General features: G+C 39.3%; 3 protein-coding genes across 3 annotated transcripts in view; 2 read left to right on the forward strand and 1 right to left on the reverse strand.

The window, feature by feature from the left end:
- The window catches only part of LOC129725539 (four and a half LIM domains protein 2), a 356,638-nt gene that overhangs the window by 70,613 nt on the left and 268,268 nt on the right, over positions 1-17,757 (forward strand). The gene's annotated exons all lie outside the window — the stretch shown is intronic.
- LOC129725544 (uncharacterized) lies at positions 484-4,990 on the reverse strand. The gene is made up of 2 exons (XM_055681520.1): positions 4,793-4,990; positions 484-1,117 (listed from the first exon to the last, which is right to left on the reverse strand). Exons 1-2 carry the CDS (start codon positions 4,818-4,820, stop codon positions 630-632), a joined length of 516 nt encoding a protein of 171 aa, XP_055537495.1. The 5' UTR covers positions 4,821-4,990; the 3' UTR covers positions 484-629.
- LOC129725542 (uncharacterized) lies at positions 15,368-16,395 on the forward strand. Its single transcript, XM_055681518.1, has one exon. The coding sequence runs from the start codon at positions 15,447-15,449 to the stop codon at positions 16,239-16,241; it is 795 nt and encodes a 264-aa protein (XP_055537493.1). The 5' UTR covers positions 15,368-15,446; the 3' UTR covers positions 16,242-16,395.

Consider the following 17,757-nt stretch of genomic DNA (forward strand, 5'->3'; position numbering starts at 1 on the left):
AATCATCAATGAATGAATTTAGTGAACTGAAGCGTAGAGTAATAGAACACAATTTCGATCAAAAAAGAAGGCTGATACAAATTTTGAATTCTTATTCTGTCCAAGGTAATCAAAGTTAGCCAAAGGGGGAAATTTTAAATGCTTAGAGAAATAGATTAGACGCGCGAATATCCGTTTTATGGATTGGCAGACTGATTTAGTTAGAAAATACATTTTCTCTTGCGTTTTTAACTTTCATTGTCAATGTTCCATGAGGCTGGCTGAGGTGAAGTATGGAACAAATACCCTACATAGAATGCATTTTATTTTTCGTCTTCACATGGCTCGAGCTCTGGTTTTATGTATTCGTGAACCAGAATTTTGAATGGTTTTGTTGTTGTTGAAGTTTCTTGATTTTCGCCACTGCTATTGAATGGCTTTGTTGATATGGCTAGGAAAGCTTCGGATAGTTTTTACCACAAACAATTCAACATAAACAATCAGTTATGCTGATTCAAGTTTTAATTCTTATTTATCACTTTCACTCGGCTTGGCTTAGTCAACAATACAACGATATGAAACAAAATCGAACAAACACTGAGCGCATGAAACAGAAATAAAATACCTATCTTGTATTAGACGGTTCAATTCTACTGACGTCCCCTACGCGTTTGTTTAAACTTTTGATCACGCCGCTTAGCCGGACAAATCGAAATGATGTGTCCTTTTTCGCGACAGTAAAAACATAGTCGCTCTCGATAGCGACAGTCTGCCTTTATATGATCTGACCCGCCGCATGCTTCACATAATCCACTTAGGTTTCGTGCAGCACCGTGCGCAATTTTCCTGCGTCCTGCATTTTTTCGAGCAGCTGTGGGAACGTTATTTACCACCGGAACACTAAACAACTGCTGCTGTCTCGAACTAGCGTTGCGTAAAGAAGTCGAACCGAATACAGTTGTACCTGTAGTAGTTGTTGTCGTCACCGTTTGAAACAAGGGACTCGGCGGAATCCTGGGCGGTACCAAGTAAGCGTTATCATGGTGAGCAATTAATTGATTACTACGAGGCCGATTCGCAATCACCTGTTCCTGCCTATGTGAAGAACCCTGATTGTAGAAGCCTCCTTCGTCATCCGAATTTGGAGTAGTGATGGGAAACTTATCGATACTTATCGATAATATCGATAAGTGCTTGACATCGATATTATCGTTAATTTTTTGACGTTAACGATAATTATCGATATTATAAGGGTGAGCACAAGTCAGTGCGGCTGGTTACTGGAGGAGACCCAAAAGAAGGAGACCTCACCTACCCTTCCCCAGGAGTTGTTTTTGCCGCTGGGTATTTGTTGCTATTCGACAAGATTTAGCATTGTTGGGGGTAGTGTAAAGGTTCGCCCCGGATGTCACTGAGTTTCTGAGAAATGATGGTAACTAAAAAGGTATTTATAGTTTTTAGTTTCCTATGAACGAATGAATTCGACAACTCAGTACTGGAGAACTTTAAAAAAATATCCAAACTTTTCGCACCATCTCATAAAAAGCAATGATACGAAATTGTAATAAAATGCATTTGCTTTGGCTTGCCAACTCTTATAATATGATGGACATGCATAGCGGCAGTCTTTTGGTAATTCTCTGGTAATTGTTTAGTTTAACTTGGAACTGTTTAAGTTTAAAGTATCTGTTACCCAACAAACAATTTTTAGTTCCACTAAAAATCCTAATCAACGAAATTGTTGCGCCAAAAAAAGTATCCTGATTTATACAGGGGGTGGAAAAAATAATTGAGATAAAAAAAATTCTCTCGAATTTTAAATGGCCAGAACTTTACGAAAAATGAATCAATTTTGATAACCAGTTTCATTCCACTGGCAAACAGTATTATATTAGTATTACTTGGGAACTTGGTGTGACCATCCCACCGAAAATGTTTCGGATTTCAAGAGTGTGTGTCAAAGTGTACATTTTTGCAACACATAGAACGTTTTAGGCAACTAAATTGTCTATCTAAAATACTTCATTTAAAAAAATCTGAGAACACCGATATTTTCTAAAATCATTTTTAGTTTTTAAAATTATAGTTTTTCAGAGCAGGATCTTAAACTCATTTTTTTATATTTTTGAAGTAGGCTGACCAGATTTTCTCGGGATAAAAACGGGACAAACGGGTTCAAAAAACGGTACACTTGTTAACATTTATTTTTGAATTTTTTTCCAACCAAAGCATGCAAACAATTGGGACTGCTTCGATGAACTTACCCCATCCTGAAGAGTGCAATTTTCAGCAATGAGTTCCTGAAATTTGTCACATGATGATCGGAATTTTGACTAACAATTATCATGGTCTCAACTTTCAATCTGACCTTTTTAAATGTTAATCCAGATAAATTTTCAAACGCAAGTTTGCAAAGTTGCTTGGTTTAATAAGACCTACACACCCAAAATGTTCGATTGAATTCTGCTAGAGTGCTGGAAGCTCAAAGAAAATTAGTACCCAACAGGGAAAAAACCGCCAAAATCAACACCCATACTTAATAAATTCATACCTCGATGATTCCTTGGCGAATTTTCAATCTTTGGCTACCAATGAACCTGAAATAAATTTTGATGTATTGACAACATATAAACCTATGTGAAACAGAATGTCAGAAAAAGTTCTACGCGTTGCAAAAATGTACACTTTGGCACACACTCCGGAAATCTGAAACATTTCCAGTGACCCTTGGTCACGTCCAGTTCTCAAGTTATACTAGGAATCTAGGACAGTTTTCCAGTAAAATGAAACCTGTTTTGTCTGAATTGATTCATTTTTCGTGAAGTTTTGGCCATTTAAAAATTGACAGAATTTTGCCTGCTTCAATTATTTCCCTTATTACACAACCTTCAAAATGAACTTCGGCTTGAAACTACTCCGTAGAAAGCACTCCCGGCGTAAAACTCAAAGACTTCCCAAAACAAACTGTTTAACTCGTCCGGTAGTTTGAATTATCATTCGCAGTATCGTAAGATTTGTCATTCAAGGCCTTAACACAATGGATACGTTGCGGCTGCGCACTGGCGTAGCGTGGTGGGGGCGGCGGGGGCGGTCCGCCCCGGGTGTCACCCTTCAGGGGGTGACACCCATGAGGAAAATTTTCATACGTGTCACCTTCAAAAGGGTGATATCCGTGAGATTAACTATCAATTAGGTGGAGGTCACTGTGAAATCCCGAAAATTATATAAATTTACTTTTAAGCAAATAATCGCAACCATTTTTTCGAAAATCGGTAGATTTAGTTAAATCGAAAACGAACGTGATATCTCTCACAGTTTTGGGTAACAAAATGATTTCACTGCAACCTTGCCGGGTGTGACACCCATGGGAAATGGGGGGTGCCAAATTTTCCGCCCCGGGTGTCACCCGGTTACGCTACGCCACTGCGGCTGCGTTTGCGGCAATTCGACAGTTAGCCCATACATTTACTGTCAAATTGACGCCAACGCAACGCAAACGTATCCAATCTGTTTGGGCCGTAACTATAACCGCAATAACGTTTGCGATAAAAAAATGAACAAAAAATGCCGATTTCATGGGTTTCAAAATGGCGTCAAAAACAGACATCGTGCGGCATTTTGTGGGCACCGGGTATGCCGGTTCTGGCATCTACAACATTTTGACACTATTGGACAATGATCAGAGCATCGAAAGAAAACCCGGTTCTGGTCGGCCAACGACCCTGAGTGACAAGAAGCTTGCTGATAACCAAAAGGATGCTGAAGAGGAAGACCGAGGGAAAAGTGGCTAAATCGCTGCGTGCACTTGGCCGAGAGGTTGATGCATGCTCTAAAACAGTGAAAAAGTATCTGGAGAACATGGACATGCATACAAGAAGCTGCAGTCCCGACCACTGGTCTCGGAGCTGCAGGCAATGACGCAGCGACAGCGGTTGAATAAGATGGTCAAGTCGATTTTCCCGGCGAATCGCGACGTGGCAGTAGTGATGGACGACTAGACCTGTCTCACCCTGGATGGCAACGACTAGCAGGGTTCTTCGTATTTTACCTCCCCCACGAAGGAAGTGAGCACCGAGGTAAAGTTTATTTCACAGACCAAGTTCCCCAAGAAGGTGCGGCTGTGGCTGACAATCAGCGAGAAAGGGATGTCAAAGTTACTCTTCTTTCGCTCCGGGCTGGCCGTGAACGGGGAAATTTATAGTACGAAGTGCCTGACAGACGTTGCGTCGTTCATCACGAAATACCATAAGCGCGAAGACACGGTGTTCTGGCCAGATTTGACGTCGGCCAACTACTCGAAGCGATCGTAGGAGGAGATGGAGCGGCTGAATATCGATGTGGTACCGAAGTTGGCGAGTCCGCCCAATGTCCCCCACCTGCTTCCCATCGAGAATTTCTGGGACTTGAAGCGCAAGATCTATTCCAACAATTTTGTCGCGAAAACGGAGGAGGAATTAAATAAAAAAAAACGAAGAAAGAGCTTAAAAACATGGCTACACGCATGTTTTCGTCCGCCATGGCAAATGTTACGGTTAACTGCCGGAAGGCCGCACGCAAGGACATAATATTTTTTTGCGAGGAAGCTAACATGATAACCTTGCATGGGAAATTCATCCAACTTATTTATCTGTCATAGTTTTTTTTCATCACCATCTGAAATAGTTTTTATTCATCATCTGAAAAAAATTTTTTTTACTGCAAACCTTAGCTGTCAAATTATCGATACTTATCGATAATTATCGATAATATCGATAAAACCCCCGGAATTATCGATTGTTATCGATGTACGTTTTGGGCGATATTTCCCATCACTAATTTGGAGTAGAGCAACAGCCGCCCATAGTCGCAACAAAAGAAAACCTTGCTGGTTTTACTTCACTTTATTATTTTCCAGCTGGATATTGAAACAGTTGTTACATTTTCCCGAGAATAATGGTTCTCCACTCAACTGTTCGAGTGGCACAATCACCAATCGCTTTCGTTTGTTTAACTGCCGATTATGCCCGCATCGCTGTGTAAAGCATCATTCTCGTGGTGGTTTAAGAAGCAAAGACTATACATATCGCAAGCAAGACTGGGTACTCTATCAAATTACAAATATCAGAATTCAGTTTGCCCTCTACGGATGTTGGCGTTGCCTGCTACCACACCTCCAACACCATCGCACTATGGTAATCATATATACACAAACCCACATATGTATAACCTATTCAAATCTCCGGTAAAAAGTTCTGGCTTATCACCACAGCTCTAGTCCAGGGATGTCACGTTTCAATCTGTATTTTGATTTTCAAAATATCTATCACAGATTTTCAATATAAAATGTATGTTTAAAATTGCGTGTATTACGCCCCATGAAAATGTAACTGCTTTATAAATGTATATCCAATGTATGCCACATCAAAATTTGTTTCTCGTACTTTCGGTTTTTTAAGAATGTTGTTCGTTCCCATACAGATCAGTCTGTTATTTATCATTTCGACACTCTTACCCAAGCTTAGCTTTTGTCAAGACGCTATGCTTTTCGAGCGAAACTAATGCCACCAGCAATGTTTTGAACATAATTTATGTTACCCATATGTTGGTCCTGGGCAATGCAGCGTAAAGAAAAAGAGGAAAAGGTGTCGAAGCGACCTGGTATCTATATTTCATGACCTTGCGAAGAACGACTGTTAAGCGATACTTGTGGGTAACTGTAATTGAAATTAAACGTAAGTTATTCTAGGAAGGATTGAAAGGGATGTAAAGATAAGTAGGGATGCTTACATATGACTAAATCGATTAATAACATAAACGGCGAAGGTTATACAAACCTAATGAAGAACGTAGCAGCGCTCTTAAAGGCGAATGCAAAACTTGTGCTGCACAATAGCAACCGGTGCTTAACAAAGATAACGTTGAAGTACGTGTTGAACCGTTTGTTTTTCATAAGATTTTCGCACGTTCGCAATGAAACTGGTACCACAATCTTAAAATATCTCTGGAAAACTATTAAAAGTAAACTAAAATATATTATTTTTTAATAGAACGAATGTCTAGAACTAGAATAATTTTTAAAAATTGTAAGAAGCACTATATTGCCTGTAATCGCATAAGTGTAACATTCGACATTTTATGGATTTCGTGCTTTTTATTGGGAAATGCTTGAAATAGTATATATTTTTTACATCTGAAAATTTTACTTTTGTTTGTTTGAAAAAAGTCGCAAAAAATACCAAGTTGTTTTGTCGCATAGCGTGAATAACCGCATAATTGTTATACTACTTAACTTTTTTGTCAAAAAAGCTTCCATCCAAATCCACATCTGGATCCTTTGAAACTCGGAGGTTGTTCTGGTCCGGTAGCCAACCACTGGTATTCCGTTTCTGATGTTCAGCTCATGCTTGTTGAATACATGAAAAACTTCATTTCCCTTGTGATATATTCAAAAAGTACCTTGAAAGTGACGGCATAAAAGTATCATTGCAAAAATTTCAACTAATTTGACTTCAAAAGTAATGTTCAATGTATACATAGTGCTTTCTTCATGATACTAAGTTTATTTGAAGCGTCTATTTGCAAGAATATATTGGGAACGATGCATTTAAGGTCAAAATATAAAAGTGTTTTCTCGAACAACCAATTTTGCAAATGTTACAATTATGCGATTATGGGCAGTATATGTCATATAATGAAATCACTGAAATTTTCCACTATAATCAAGGCACTAAGGAAATTAGCGGAAAAAAGTGTCCTTTCAACCAATCAAAGAACGCCATAAGTAAGACTCACTAATCTGCTCACAGGATGGATTTTCAAATACCAACCAGACTAGCACATTTCAAACAACGGGATAAGAAATGAATAATGAAACTTTTTCAAAACTTATTTTCTAAAGATTTCCAGTTGGCTCCTAAAAATATATCGATACATGATATTTGTAGGAAATTTTTCTGTAAAAAACACTTCTGAACATCGTAAGGCATTACGATGCTGAAGTTATTTCCTTAAAACTGATCTAACGAACCGCTCACCATGGAATTTTTCTAGCAATACTGCTGCAGCATGCTGCTGTTGCAAATTCAACCGTGTGATAAGAAATGATATCGCGTAAAATTTATCTTGGAGGCTTCTCCGAAGTTGTAGCATGTATTCGTGTATTCATGCATGGATATATTTTTAGGAGTCAACCGGACATATCTAGAGAATAAGTTTTGAAAAAGTGGATTTTCCCATATAAAATCGTATGGAAACTTTAAAAATCGGCCGCAAAAATATAGTTCCACCGATCGATCTGAAAAGTTACACAATTGTTATAGAACCCATAAGGAACACGAGAAGTGCATAGGAGCTTACATTTATTTTTTGTCCCATCCCAATGTAAATATCAGCTATATGATGACAGATCGATTATTACATTCCGTGCAGTTGTGTGAAAGCTATAAGCATTTAAAAAAAAACTTTTCCTCTCAATGTTCCATGTTCATTACAGTTTTTACAGACTGTACCCCAGTATAATAGACGTCAACATTACTCGGAAACACTTTTTGGGGCCTTCTACAAGTACAACTTAGGGGACGTAAGGGGTACGCAAATAGCCCCGCTTGTCTATGAAGGGAAGGAGGGGGGAATTATAATGTCCATGTGGACCCGATATTTATTTTCCTGCTTGCAGGAAAGTTGTTATTTCTCCAGCATCTACAGATGCATCCAGCCATATTGAGCTAACTGTTGAGTGCTTTAAGTTTTTCTTTTCTTATTGGATTTCTCCGAGCGGTTTAGGCTACTTCATGGTTTCTTTTTTCTGTTTCAGGAATTTTGAACTAAATTTTAGCCATCCTCTGTTTGGCCTCCAATTTTGCTTTGCTAGAAGTAATTTTAAAGTATGTTCTGAAGTCTATTGTATTGTTTTTCGTGCGTTCAAAAGTGTTTTCTATCATTCAAAACATAATTTGTGATTGTATTCCTCGGCTGGTTTGAAGAGAAGTTTTTTTTTCTTCACAACAATAAAAATGATTCAATCCTAGCTGACACCGGGAGATTTTCTGAGGTGAAAAATCTCTGGGATCACGCCTTCCATCGCATGAGGAAGTTAAGCCGTTGGCGCCAGTCCGTTAATCAACGGGTCGTAAGTTAGGGTCCTGGGTGGAGTCGCATCCCGGGCGTCGGTGATTGGCACAACAACAGTGGCGGAGCTAGACCGACGGAAAATAAGCGAGAATAAAAAAAAATTAAATCAACATTCCAGCTCTTTTCAACAAATATTTCCAACAACATTTGAAACTATTCTAAGCCCTTTTAAGCTGAGATTTCATAGTATACATATATGACTTTACTGGTCTAGGTGGTTTTGGGCTGAATCAGAAATTATTACTGTTATTCATTTGCTGACTTTTTATTTTATGTTTAATCACTACACAAACCGTAGAACCAAACGTCTTTCAATTTTTCTCCGTAAAAATATCTCTTTGTGGTTGAAATGGACGGGGGAGGCAGGATGGGGAAAGAATTTTGTCTATGTCCACTGGCATTTTGCTGTTCACGTGAAAAAAAAACCCTCTTGTAATCATTTTACATCAAAACGTACCTTTCACATTAAAATAGACTTTGTGATAAATTTTAAAAGTTGCAGAAAAAAACATTTAGAAAGAAAATAAATTGTTTATAGAATAACATCGAAATCAAGCATTTGCATAACATTTTCTACCGTCGAAATTCTTAATCTGCGCATACTAACTGTGACTAACTAATTAACCTTGCTGTTGCGATAGTGTAACGGGAAGATTTCGAAATAGAAAACCACAATATATATTGCATTCTACAACTAAATAATTATCGACGCTTGTGATTCTCTGGTGTCATACATTTCGAGTACTTCTACACTTCAAAATATCAACGTTTTTGTGAACAATATTTATCTAGAGCAGCCGTTCTCAACCTTTTTTATCCGCGCACCCTTTGGCGATTTTTTTCATATCGATTGCACCCCCTGGCTTGGAATGTTATCGCAGAGTGGGAGAGAGTAGTGGTAGATCCTGTTGTAGAAGTCTAGTTAAGATTTCAAATTGAACTATGGTTTGTTGGATTGCTACAGTCATGTTTTAAGAGCAAAATTGAACAACAAATGAAGTATTATAAAGAAAAAGTTCTTTGTCCGCCATTACTAATTTTTCTGCCGCGTACCCCCCGAAGACTTTCGAGTACCCCCAGGGGTACGTGTACCGCAGGTTGAGAACCGCTGATCTAGAGGCTAATTCAAGAGTGAAAGTAGATTTCATTTCTATCAGAAATGACCTAGGAACCATTCAAATATTACATAACGCGGAATTTGGCAATTTTCAATACCCATCCACCCCCACGTAACGCAATTTCACATGTTTGCCACATGCAATGTAACGCTTCGCTGAATACCCCCCCACCCCTAAGCGCGTTATGTATTATTTGAATGATCCCTTATCGTTGGGGACAAATCTAAGTGGAATCCACTTCATTGTAATGAGTTTATTTTACCGTGTAGACCTCTTCCAGCAGGGAACAACTCTCTCACAATTTGTGAGTCACAAACATTATTTGAGTGCAAGCTCTCTTCGGGTTTAGTTCGCCGTAGCCGTTCGCGCAATGATCAGTGCTGTTATTGGTTTCGTTTTCATGTTTATGTCGTTTATGTGAATTAGTATTTATAAAATAAAAAAACGACGTCTTAAGTTTACATTTGACTCAGCGTAACGTACTAGTAAACAAATCCACGATGGGAGGTAATTCGTCAAGCCGGCCAGAATATAACAACTGGAAATATTCATATCCAGACGAAGATGTTTACTCGCACCGGACAACCGCTGAAGTGAATTATCCCAGGATAAGAGTAGATGCAACCAAGCCGCCGTTAAGATCGTTAAGATGTAGCAATGGCGAATACTCGTCTGCAAATACAAATGTTCATTTGCGCACGATTTCGGCTAGTACAGCGAAAGGGCAGCCTCAAAGCAGTAGGATTCAAGCGCAGCTAGTAAACCGTCGCCCGGCAACACCAAGTAATGTAAACCTGAATTTAAATAGTGCCGACGGGAACAAAAACTTACGTCGTTGGAACAACCCTAATAGTGTACCGTCCGGATCAGCTCGTGTAACAAAAGTGGAGCAATCTGTGCAGAATAACTCTTCCGTGAAGGCGAACCAGATAGACAGTTCCAAGCCAAAAAAATCCCATGGGCAAAACTGGAGTGAAATTGAGTGCACAATTTGTGGCCACACTGGACACAATCCCAAGCGATGCTACCATCGTGACAAAACCTGCCACATTTGCAATGAAACTGGTCATCTTGCTTCCGTTTGTTCGGTGAAAGTTCACGCCGCCGACAGTCGTTACAGATCACGGAAAAGATTCTAGCGTTGCTGCTATATACTTTGGTATCAGATAATAGGTAAAATAAGCACGAAAACGATTCCCAGAAGGATAATGTAGATTTAGACAAAGTAGAGCCATCATGTGTTAATAATAAAAGAAATAGCTGTAGACGTCGAAAACACAAAGTTGTTTCGAATAAGTTTTCTGTAGAGAAGTCAAGTCCAAATTTTAAAACCCGCGATTATAACAAATATGCGATCGAAGTGATCATACGAAATGCCAAATCTGTTGGTGTATCATAAGAGAGCATAGGTACTGTCATAGCTGTCTGTAGCAGAAAGCGAAAGTTTAACACATTTTTATGCATGTTATCATGATATGTTTCGTAAAGATCAAAGATTGCAAATAAAAGTGCACTAAACCGCATGTTAATATCTTATTCTCTAACGACAAAATGTGAAATACTTCCTGCTTGGTTATGACCTACTAGAGGTGGGCAATCCGCTCACGAACTGATCTAAAGAGCTGGTTCTTCAAAGTGAGTGAGTGATCTATCGCTCTTTTTTAAAGAGCGGTAACTCACCCCTTACTACAAGCAAAAAGCTGAAGCTGATTTTGTTGATCAGACACCGCAAGCGAGAGCCCACCCCAAGCGCAACGCGGCGTGCGACACTGCAATAGAACTCCCAGAAAATAGCTGCCTGCTCTCCTATGCATAACCATCCACCCGCCGCGGGAATTAAAAATAAAATCTACTTCCCACAGTTCACACACAGCACACGGGCAGGCTAACGCCGGGACGCAAACGAAAAGTGGAACGAAAAGAGCGAGAGAACTGGTTCACTGATCTTTTGAATCTATGCAGACAACCCGCTCCCGAGCTGATCAGAAAATCAGTTCTTTAAAAGTTCGAAATCTTCTGATCGCGAGCGGATTGCCTGCGAGCTGAACAAAAGAGCCATCGGAAGAACCAGTTCTTCTGAGAGCGAAAGATTTCGCTCTTTCAAAGAACTGAATCTTTTGATCAGCCTGCGAGCGGATTGCCAGATCAGTGAATCAGTTCTTTCGTTCTTTTCGTTCCACATCCATTCGTGTGCGTACTCGGCGTTAGTCAACCCGTGTACCTGTGTATGGACTGTTGCAAGTTGTTTTTTTTTGCATGCTCTTGCGGCTGGCTGGGTGATGAGAAATGCAAGTAATGCATCTCAGTGCAGACGTTTGGTAGCAGCTTGTTTCTGGGAGTTCTATTGTAATTTTGCGCGCGACCTTGCGCTTGGCATATCGGGTGTAAAGCTTTCACCTGGCTCTCGCTTGCGGTGTCTGATAATTAGCTACATTGATAAAAACCAAAAATTATGTAGGACCGAAAAGAGCGAGTGAGCTGTTAAAAAGAACTAGTTCATCTCAGTGAGCGGAATCGCTCTGATCCGCTCACTATAGTGAACCATTTTTCCCACCTCTATGACCTACACTCAAGAACACGGTGTGTAACCATGCTGGTAGTAACGGATGGACCGATTCAACAAGAATCCACCCCAGTTTTACGTTAACGACGCGCGAGAAGCAGCCTGGTAAGGACTTTAAGTTTGGTGGAAATTTCAAAATAAATCAAATGAGCGCTTCCAATTTTATTTGAACGAGTTTGCTAAGTAGATGAGTTTATAATGTTTCGTTCAAAGACAAGGTTCAATCCATCGTATAATATCAATGAATTTGTGTTTGTTGCTAGAGAACCACAACAAAAATTGAAAAAAAAAATTATTTCTTCACCGTGGACTTTCTATCAAAATTGTGTTATAACTTCAAGTTTTGAAAAAAATATTTAAAAAATTCAACTTGCTTTTAAGAAATTAAAATTTTGTGTTTTTTTTTCATTGTGTAATTTTTTTATAAAGCACTATCAGTTCTCAACAATATATTTTCAGACAGTGGTACTTAGACGTCGTACACAAATTACGTAACGCCAAAAATCTAGATTACAGACCCCCTCCCTTCTATGTAATAATAAGTAACGTTTGATATGACTCTCCCACTTAAAACTACGTAACAATAAACAACCCGACCCCCCTCCAAATTTTTAATTTTGAGCAAACATTACAGTTACGCAACTGTCTCAGCTACCCCCTCCCCCTGTGTTACAATGAGTAACGCAGATTCACCCCCCCCACTCTTCATGCGTTACGTCGTTTGTGTACGACGCCTTATTACGGGAGTCACTTCATGGTGAAATATTTTCTACTCTCACGCTCACTCCACTTTTTGGGACCTACTCCCGATTCCACCTAAAGTGAGGAGACAAAAACTAGTCCCAGCTCAAAATTTTGTAGCTCCCAGAAAGTCGATTGAGCTGAAATTTTATGTGAGGACATTTTTCAAAATAACGAAACTTTTGAGTCATATCGCTAAACGAAATTCGAAGGTCATTTTTCCCCTTACGTCCTATTGGCCGCAGTAATGATTCTTTTCGTTACTAAAAAATAATATACATTACCATTAGATCACAAATCAATTGATTTTTAAGCCTCCCCCATCCTCGTGAAATTCACCGTTAAAAATGGTCGTTATGTATACAACCAATACACAATGGTCCAGAAACCTAATTTAGGGGGAAATTTGGGTCTAGAGCTCTATAGCAATATTTTAGAGAAAAACTTCCTTCTACAAAGTTGTTACATATGATAAAGCGCTTATTGAAAAATTATCAAAAATTAGGGTGGCCAAAATTTTCTATGTAATCAAGTATCTAACTTTTTTATCTTTCTATATAGAAGACAAACTTGTTCTACAATGTTATAGCTCCATTAATTTTAAGTAACTTTGTCAAAAAAAGTTTTTCTCTATCTTTGAAAACAACCGATTTATATTGAAAAAAAAAACACATTTTGCGCTCTAACTTTTTTATTTCATGTTACAGCTCTAAAAGTCGTTTAAAGACACTTTTAAGGAGAAACTCAGTGCTCTCTCTACAGCACATGGTGTGATTAGGGAACCTGTACATTAGAGAAATGACAAGACACACACCGTTAAGGCAACTGTCAACATCAAAACGGATAACGGCAATGCAAAATTATACAGATCGCCCGTTTTGGTGTTGACAGCTGCCTTAACGGTGAGTGTCTCGGCGTCTCTCTGGTGTATAGGCTGACTAAGGCTGACTAGTTGTGATGCACATTGAATGTAAGCTCACAGTTGTTAAGAGGGGACAAAACCGTTGAGATGAACAAAACGGAGCCTGGCCTACTGTTTAACTTTGCTCTGAAAGGTGTCATTAGGAGAGCGGCTATTAACACGAGTGGCACGATATTCCAGAAGTCGGTTCAATTGTTTGGCTTCGCCGATGATATCGACATTGTTTCTCACACCTTTGTGAAGATGGGGGATACGTACATCGGATTAAAGGCTGGAGCACAAGAAGAACGAAGACCGAAACCTGAAAATTTTCGCTTTGAAAATGATTTAACGTGAACTTTTTGCCTAGATTTTCACGCAGTTTAGTTAGAATTGTACAATGCGCTTGCGCAATGCTTCTTGTTTGGATGTCATTTTGAACAGAACTGAGCATAAACATTCAAAACACATTACAGGCTCCCTAATTGTGTAGGGAACCTGTATATTAGAGAAATGACAAGACACTCACCGTTAAGGCAACTTTCAACATCAGAACGGATAACGGCAATGCAAAATTATACAGATCGCCCGTTTTGATGTTGACAGCTGCCTTAACGGTGAGTGTCTCGGCGTCTCTCTGGTGTATAGGCTGACTATTTATTGTGGAGTAAGAGAACCACAAACATATTCCAAAATTTTCGTTGTCATCTGTTAACTATTGTCGTAAACAGTGATGGCATGAACTCGTGCAAAGTTGAACTGAGTAACACTTTTTCAGATTTGAATCCAACCTGAATCTGCTTCCTCTCGATAGTTTGATTTTTTTTGCACCGCACACTCTGATCGATTGAGTTTAAATGCGTGCAATGAATGCAGTGCACGATGTATCCAACGATGCAGGTGATGATGTGACGCGATGAGTTTTGTTTTAGATAGAATTTATGCATTCAAAGGACAATGCAACAAACTGTTGCAGCAGACGCGGCGCGAATTTCATCGCAATTTGATTTTTATGCAATTGTGGTTATGCAGGATTCAAACTCAATTCTAACTCAAGTGTAATGCACTGTTAGTAGGGTTTACGTGCAAACCGATATAAATGTGCAAGCAAGTTTTAAAACTCACTTAGATACGAGTGCAAAGTCACACTGCCTACTCTGGTCGTAAAGAAGTATTTTAACAAGTTGAAAATTTTATCGTCTTTCTATAATTTTCATATTCCTGGCAGTATAATACGAAAACTTGCAGAGATGAATGTTTTTCACTCATGACCTACGTCATCATTGTCAATACTATCAAAAAGTATTGTTTCATTGCCTTTCGACATTTTTATTCATGTTTATAGATTACGCTCAATTATATCAGGTGTCGTTTCTTTTGGCAGAATTTCAATCAATTTATTTTGAAAATGTAAGACACCGCAAGCTGACTTACTAATTTTTATTAAACATTTTTCCTCAATTTTTTGTTCAAGGAGTAAATGTAGTAATGAAGTTTTTCTTAAATTTTTCCAATTCACTGTATGTGAGCTGTACACAAAAAACGCTATCTGTATTAAATAAACGGTTTACCACTTAACAGATATTGTAGTATTACCTCAAATACATTTATATTTTTTTGTATTACCTGACAACAGCTTGCATGGTCTAGTGGGAGGCCTGTGGTAGTGACTAAGCTATGTGCTTCACTTCAATCATTAAAACACATATTACTTGCATCTTTGATGTATGTTGAAAACCATTCTTAAAATTGTGCATAATATAAAGCTTTAAAAAATGGTTTCCAAAACGTTTCATTGCATTCCATAAGCTTTACAATCGATAGTCATAAGACCGATAATACATTGCCAGATTAACGTTCTGGAGCAGACCATGCCCGACACCGCAATGAAAGACCAAAGCACTCGTCCATCGGGGGATTCACTGCGCGCTGGGCAAAATGTTTATTGTGTTGTGGCTGCACAAGGCGAAACGTTCAATCAGTTCGCTTATCTGCTTTTACGTGGCGCACGTTTGCGAGTGTTGAAATACTGAAAATGGCTGCCGGTATCATCTCCCGATTGGAGCCGTTCGATTGTCGCAATGGTGATTTCGATTATTATTTGGAGCAGTTTGACCACTTTCTAATGCTGAATTCCATCGAAGATGCGGCCAAAAAAGTGCCACTGTTCATTACAAGTATTGGCCAGGATGCCTACCGCATCCTGAAGGAAAGCTGTGAACCAATGGATCCAAAAGAGAAATCGTTCGAAGAACTCAAGGCGGCTCTGCAGCAGTACTTTGCTCGTCGCCAGTTTTATAACCGCAATCAACGTCCAAATGAACAACTGGGGGCATTCATCAATGATGTGAAGAGGCTCTCACTTAAGTGCAGCTTTGGTCCGTTTTCGAAGGAAGCCCTGCGTGATCGTATCGCTTGTGGGAAATTATCGGAAGATAAGACTGATAAGCCCGCACCATCACCGCCAGCTCCGGTCCCAGTACAACCGAAAGCGGCACCAGCCCCGGCACCCGAAACAGCGGTCGCGAAACCAAAACAGCCAAAGAAACCTAAGGCTCCGCAAATAACAGGCCAGGAAGTAGTTGTGCCGGCGACCGAAGGACAAAAGCAAATGCGGCCACCAAAAGCCGGCGAACATCGGTGCAAAATTTGCGGACATGCACACAAGGAAGCCGATTGTGCCCACAAAGATGCTTCCTGTTTTTTGTGCCGGAAGAAGGGCCACATAGCATCCGTCTGTCGAGAGAAACATCAGAAGAAGAACCAACCGTCGCAGCCGGTTCAGGTGCATGTCCATGTGCAGCAGACAAGTGCAATGAAAAATGAGTGACTCCCCAGCAGTGGATTAGGTATAGGAAACGTCAAAAAAAAAATGAATGAATTTAATCTGTAGCGTTTATTTTAATGTGTTGGTCTGGACGCTTATCACCGTTCATCGATCAATGTTTCCGTGATAGTGGTCAATAAAGGTGACTTTCCATATATATCGTACAGTCTTCAGAACCTACTCGTGTATATCCAGATTGATCGAACATTACACCCATCGCAAATTTCAAAGTTCCAACACATCGCTGGATGTGTTAATTGCTGTTAAAAAAAGGTTTATTTAATTTAACATACGGTAATTTGACCGTACGATTCATGAGTTATTGGCATCACGGACTATAATTACATACTGTGTCAAATTGTGTTCGTATTTTTGGCTCAAGCTGCGTTTCGTATTGACCGAGTTTTCAGGAATTGATAAATATTATGGGTATTCATGTCGAGCTCGTAAACAAACACCCAGCCGTAAAAATACTCACCTCCATTGACGAGTAATGGAAGATACACAGTTTACGGCTGGGTATTCGTATACGAGCTCGATGTGAAGACCCCTATTAATTGCCAACCGGAAAAAGCTCAGGAAAACGTCCGCGATCCGAATACCTACAAAATTTATAATACCGTACCGATCTCACTGTCAGGTATTTTAAAATTGCTTACTAGTAGGTACTTAGGTCATTGAGCACTTCGATTTTGGCTGCACACTCTGGAATTCTATCAATCGCCAAAATATTTGCTCGAAGAGGATCTAGCAACCGAAGACAGTTCCAGGTTGACAATATCGCGGTGTAAGGAAGCAGTAGTACTGTTTCATTTTATTGGTTGCGTAGAAAAAGTTGCCCTCGAGGCACCCATTATTTTTCAGCTTTGTCCGTGTCGCTGGTTTCGAATCTTAATGTTTCAAGATTGACATAGAACGCTGCTATTTTTCATTACTTTCGCGGCATTTCGCGGGTTTTTGTAAATTTCGCGGCCGACGCAGGATTTCGCGAAATTCGCGGCTTCCGCGAAATCGCGATTTACCACTGTCCCTAGTGATCGCAAATGGAACGAAAAAAATGGTACAACTCAGTTAAACATCCGATGAAAAAATACTACAAGGTATACAGCCCTAGGTTTGTATGAAATGGTGACGTGGGATTAAACACTGTAATTAGGGGATTTTTTGTTACAAAATATACAGAGTCTGCAGACAGAATCAATGTGTTTGCTCAGCGAAAGTACGTAGGTATTTTTATTTTCAATCTCCCCTGGAAATAAATTTTTGAAATATCTTCAACAACACTCGAAAGAATATCGTTTATATCTGACGATATTATGCCTGTAGTATTTTTTGTGCAAACAACATGTATTTGACAAGGCACAAGCATATCATTCTTGTTGAAAAAACTCCAAGAATTTCTCATAATGCGTCAAAGTCAGAATTAACTCTATATCCTCAAAAACCAAATCCAATAATATTTACGTTATCATAATGAATGGTTTTGTCTTATTCAACTCTGATTAAACAAATCTATAAT

The sequence above is a fragment of the Wyeomyia smithii genome, chromosome 2 (assembly GCF_029784165.1).
Source record: "Wyeomyia smithii strain HCP4-BCI-WySm-NY-G18 chromosome 2, ASM2978416v1, whole genome shotgun sequence".
Taxonomy (NCBI): Eukaryota; Metazoa; Arthropoda; class Insecta; order Diptera; family Culicidae; genus Wyeomyia; species Wyeomyia smithii.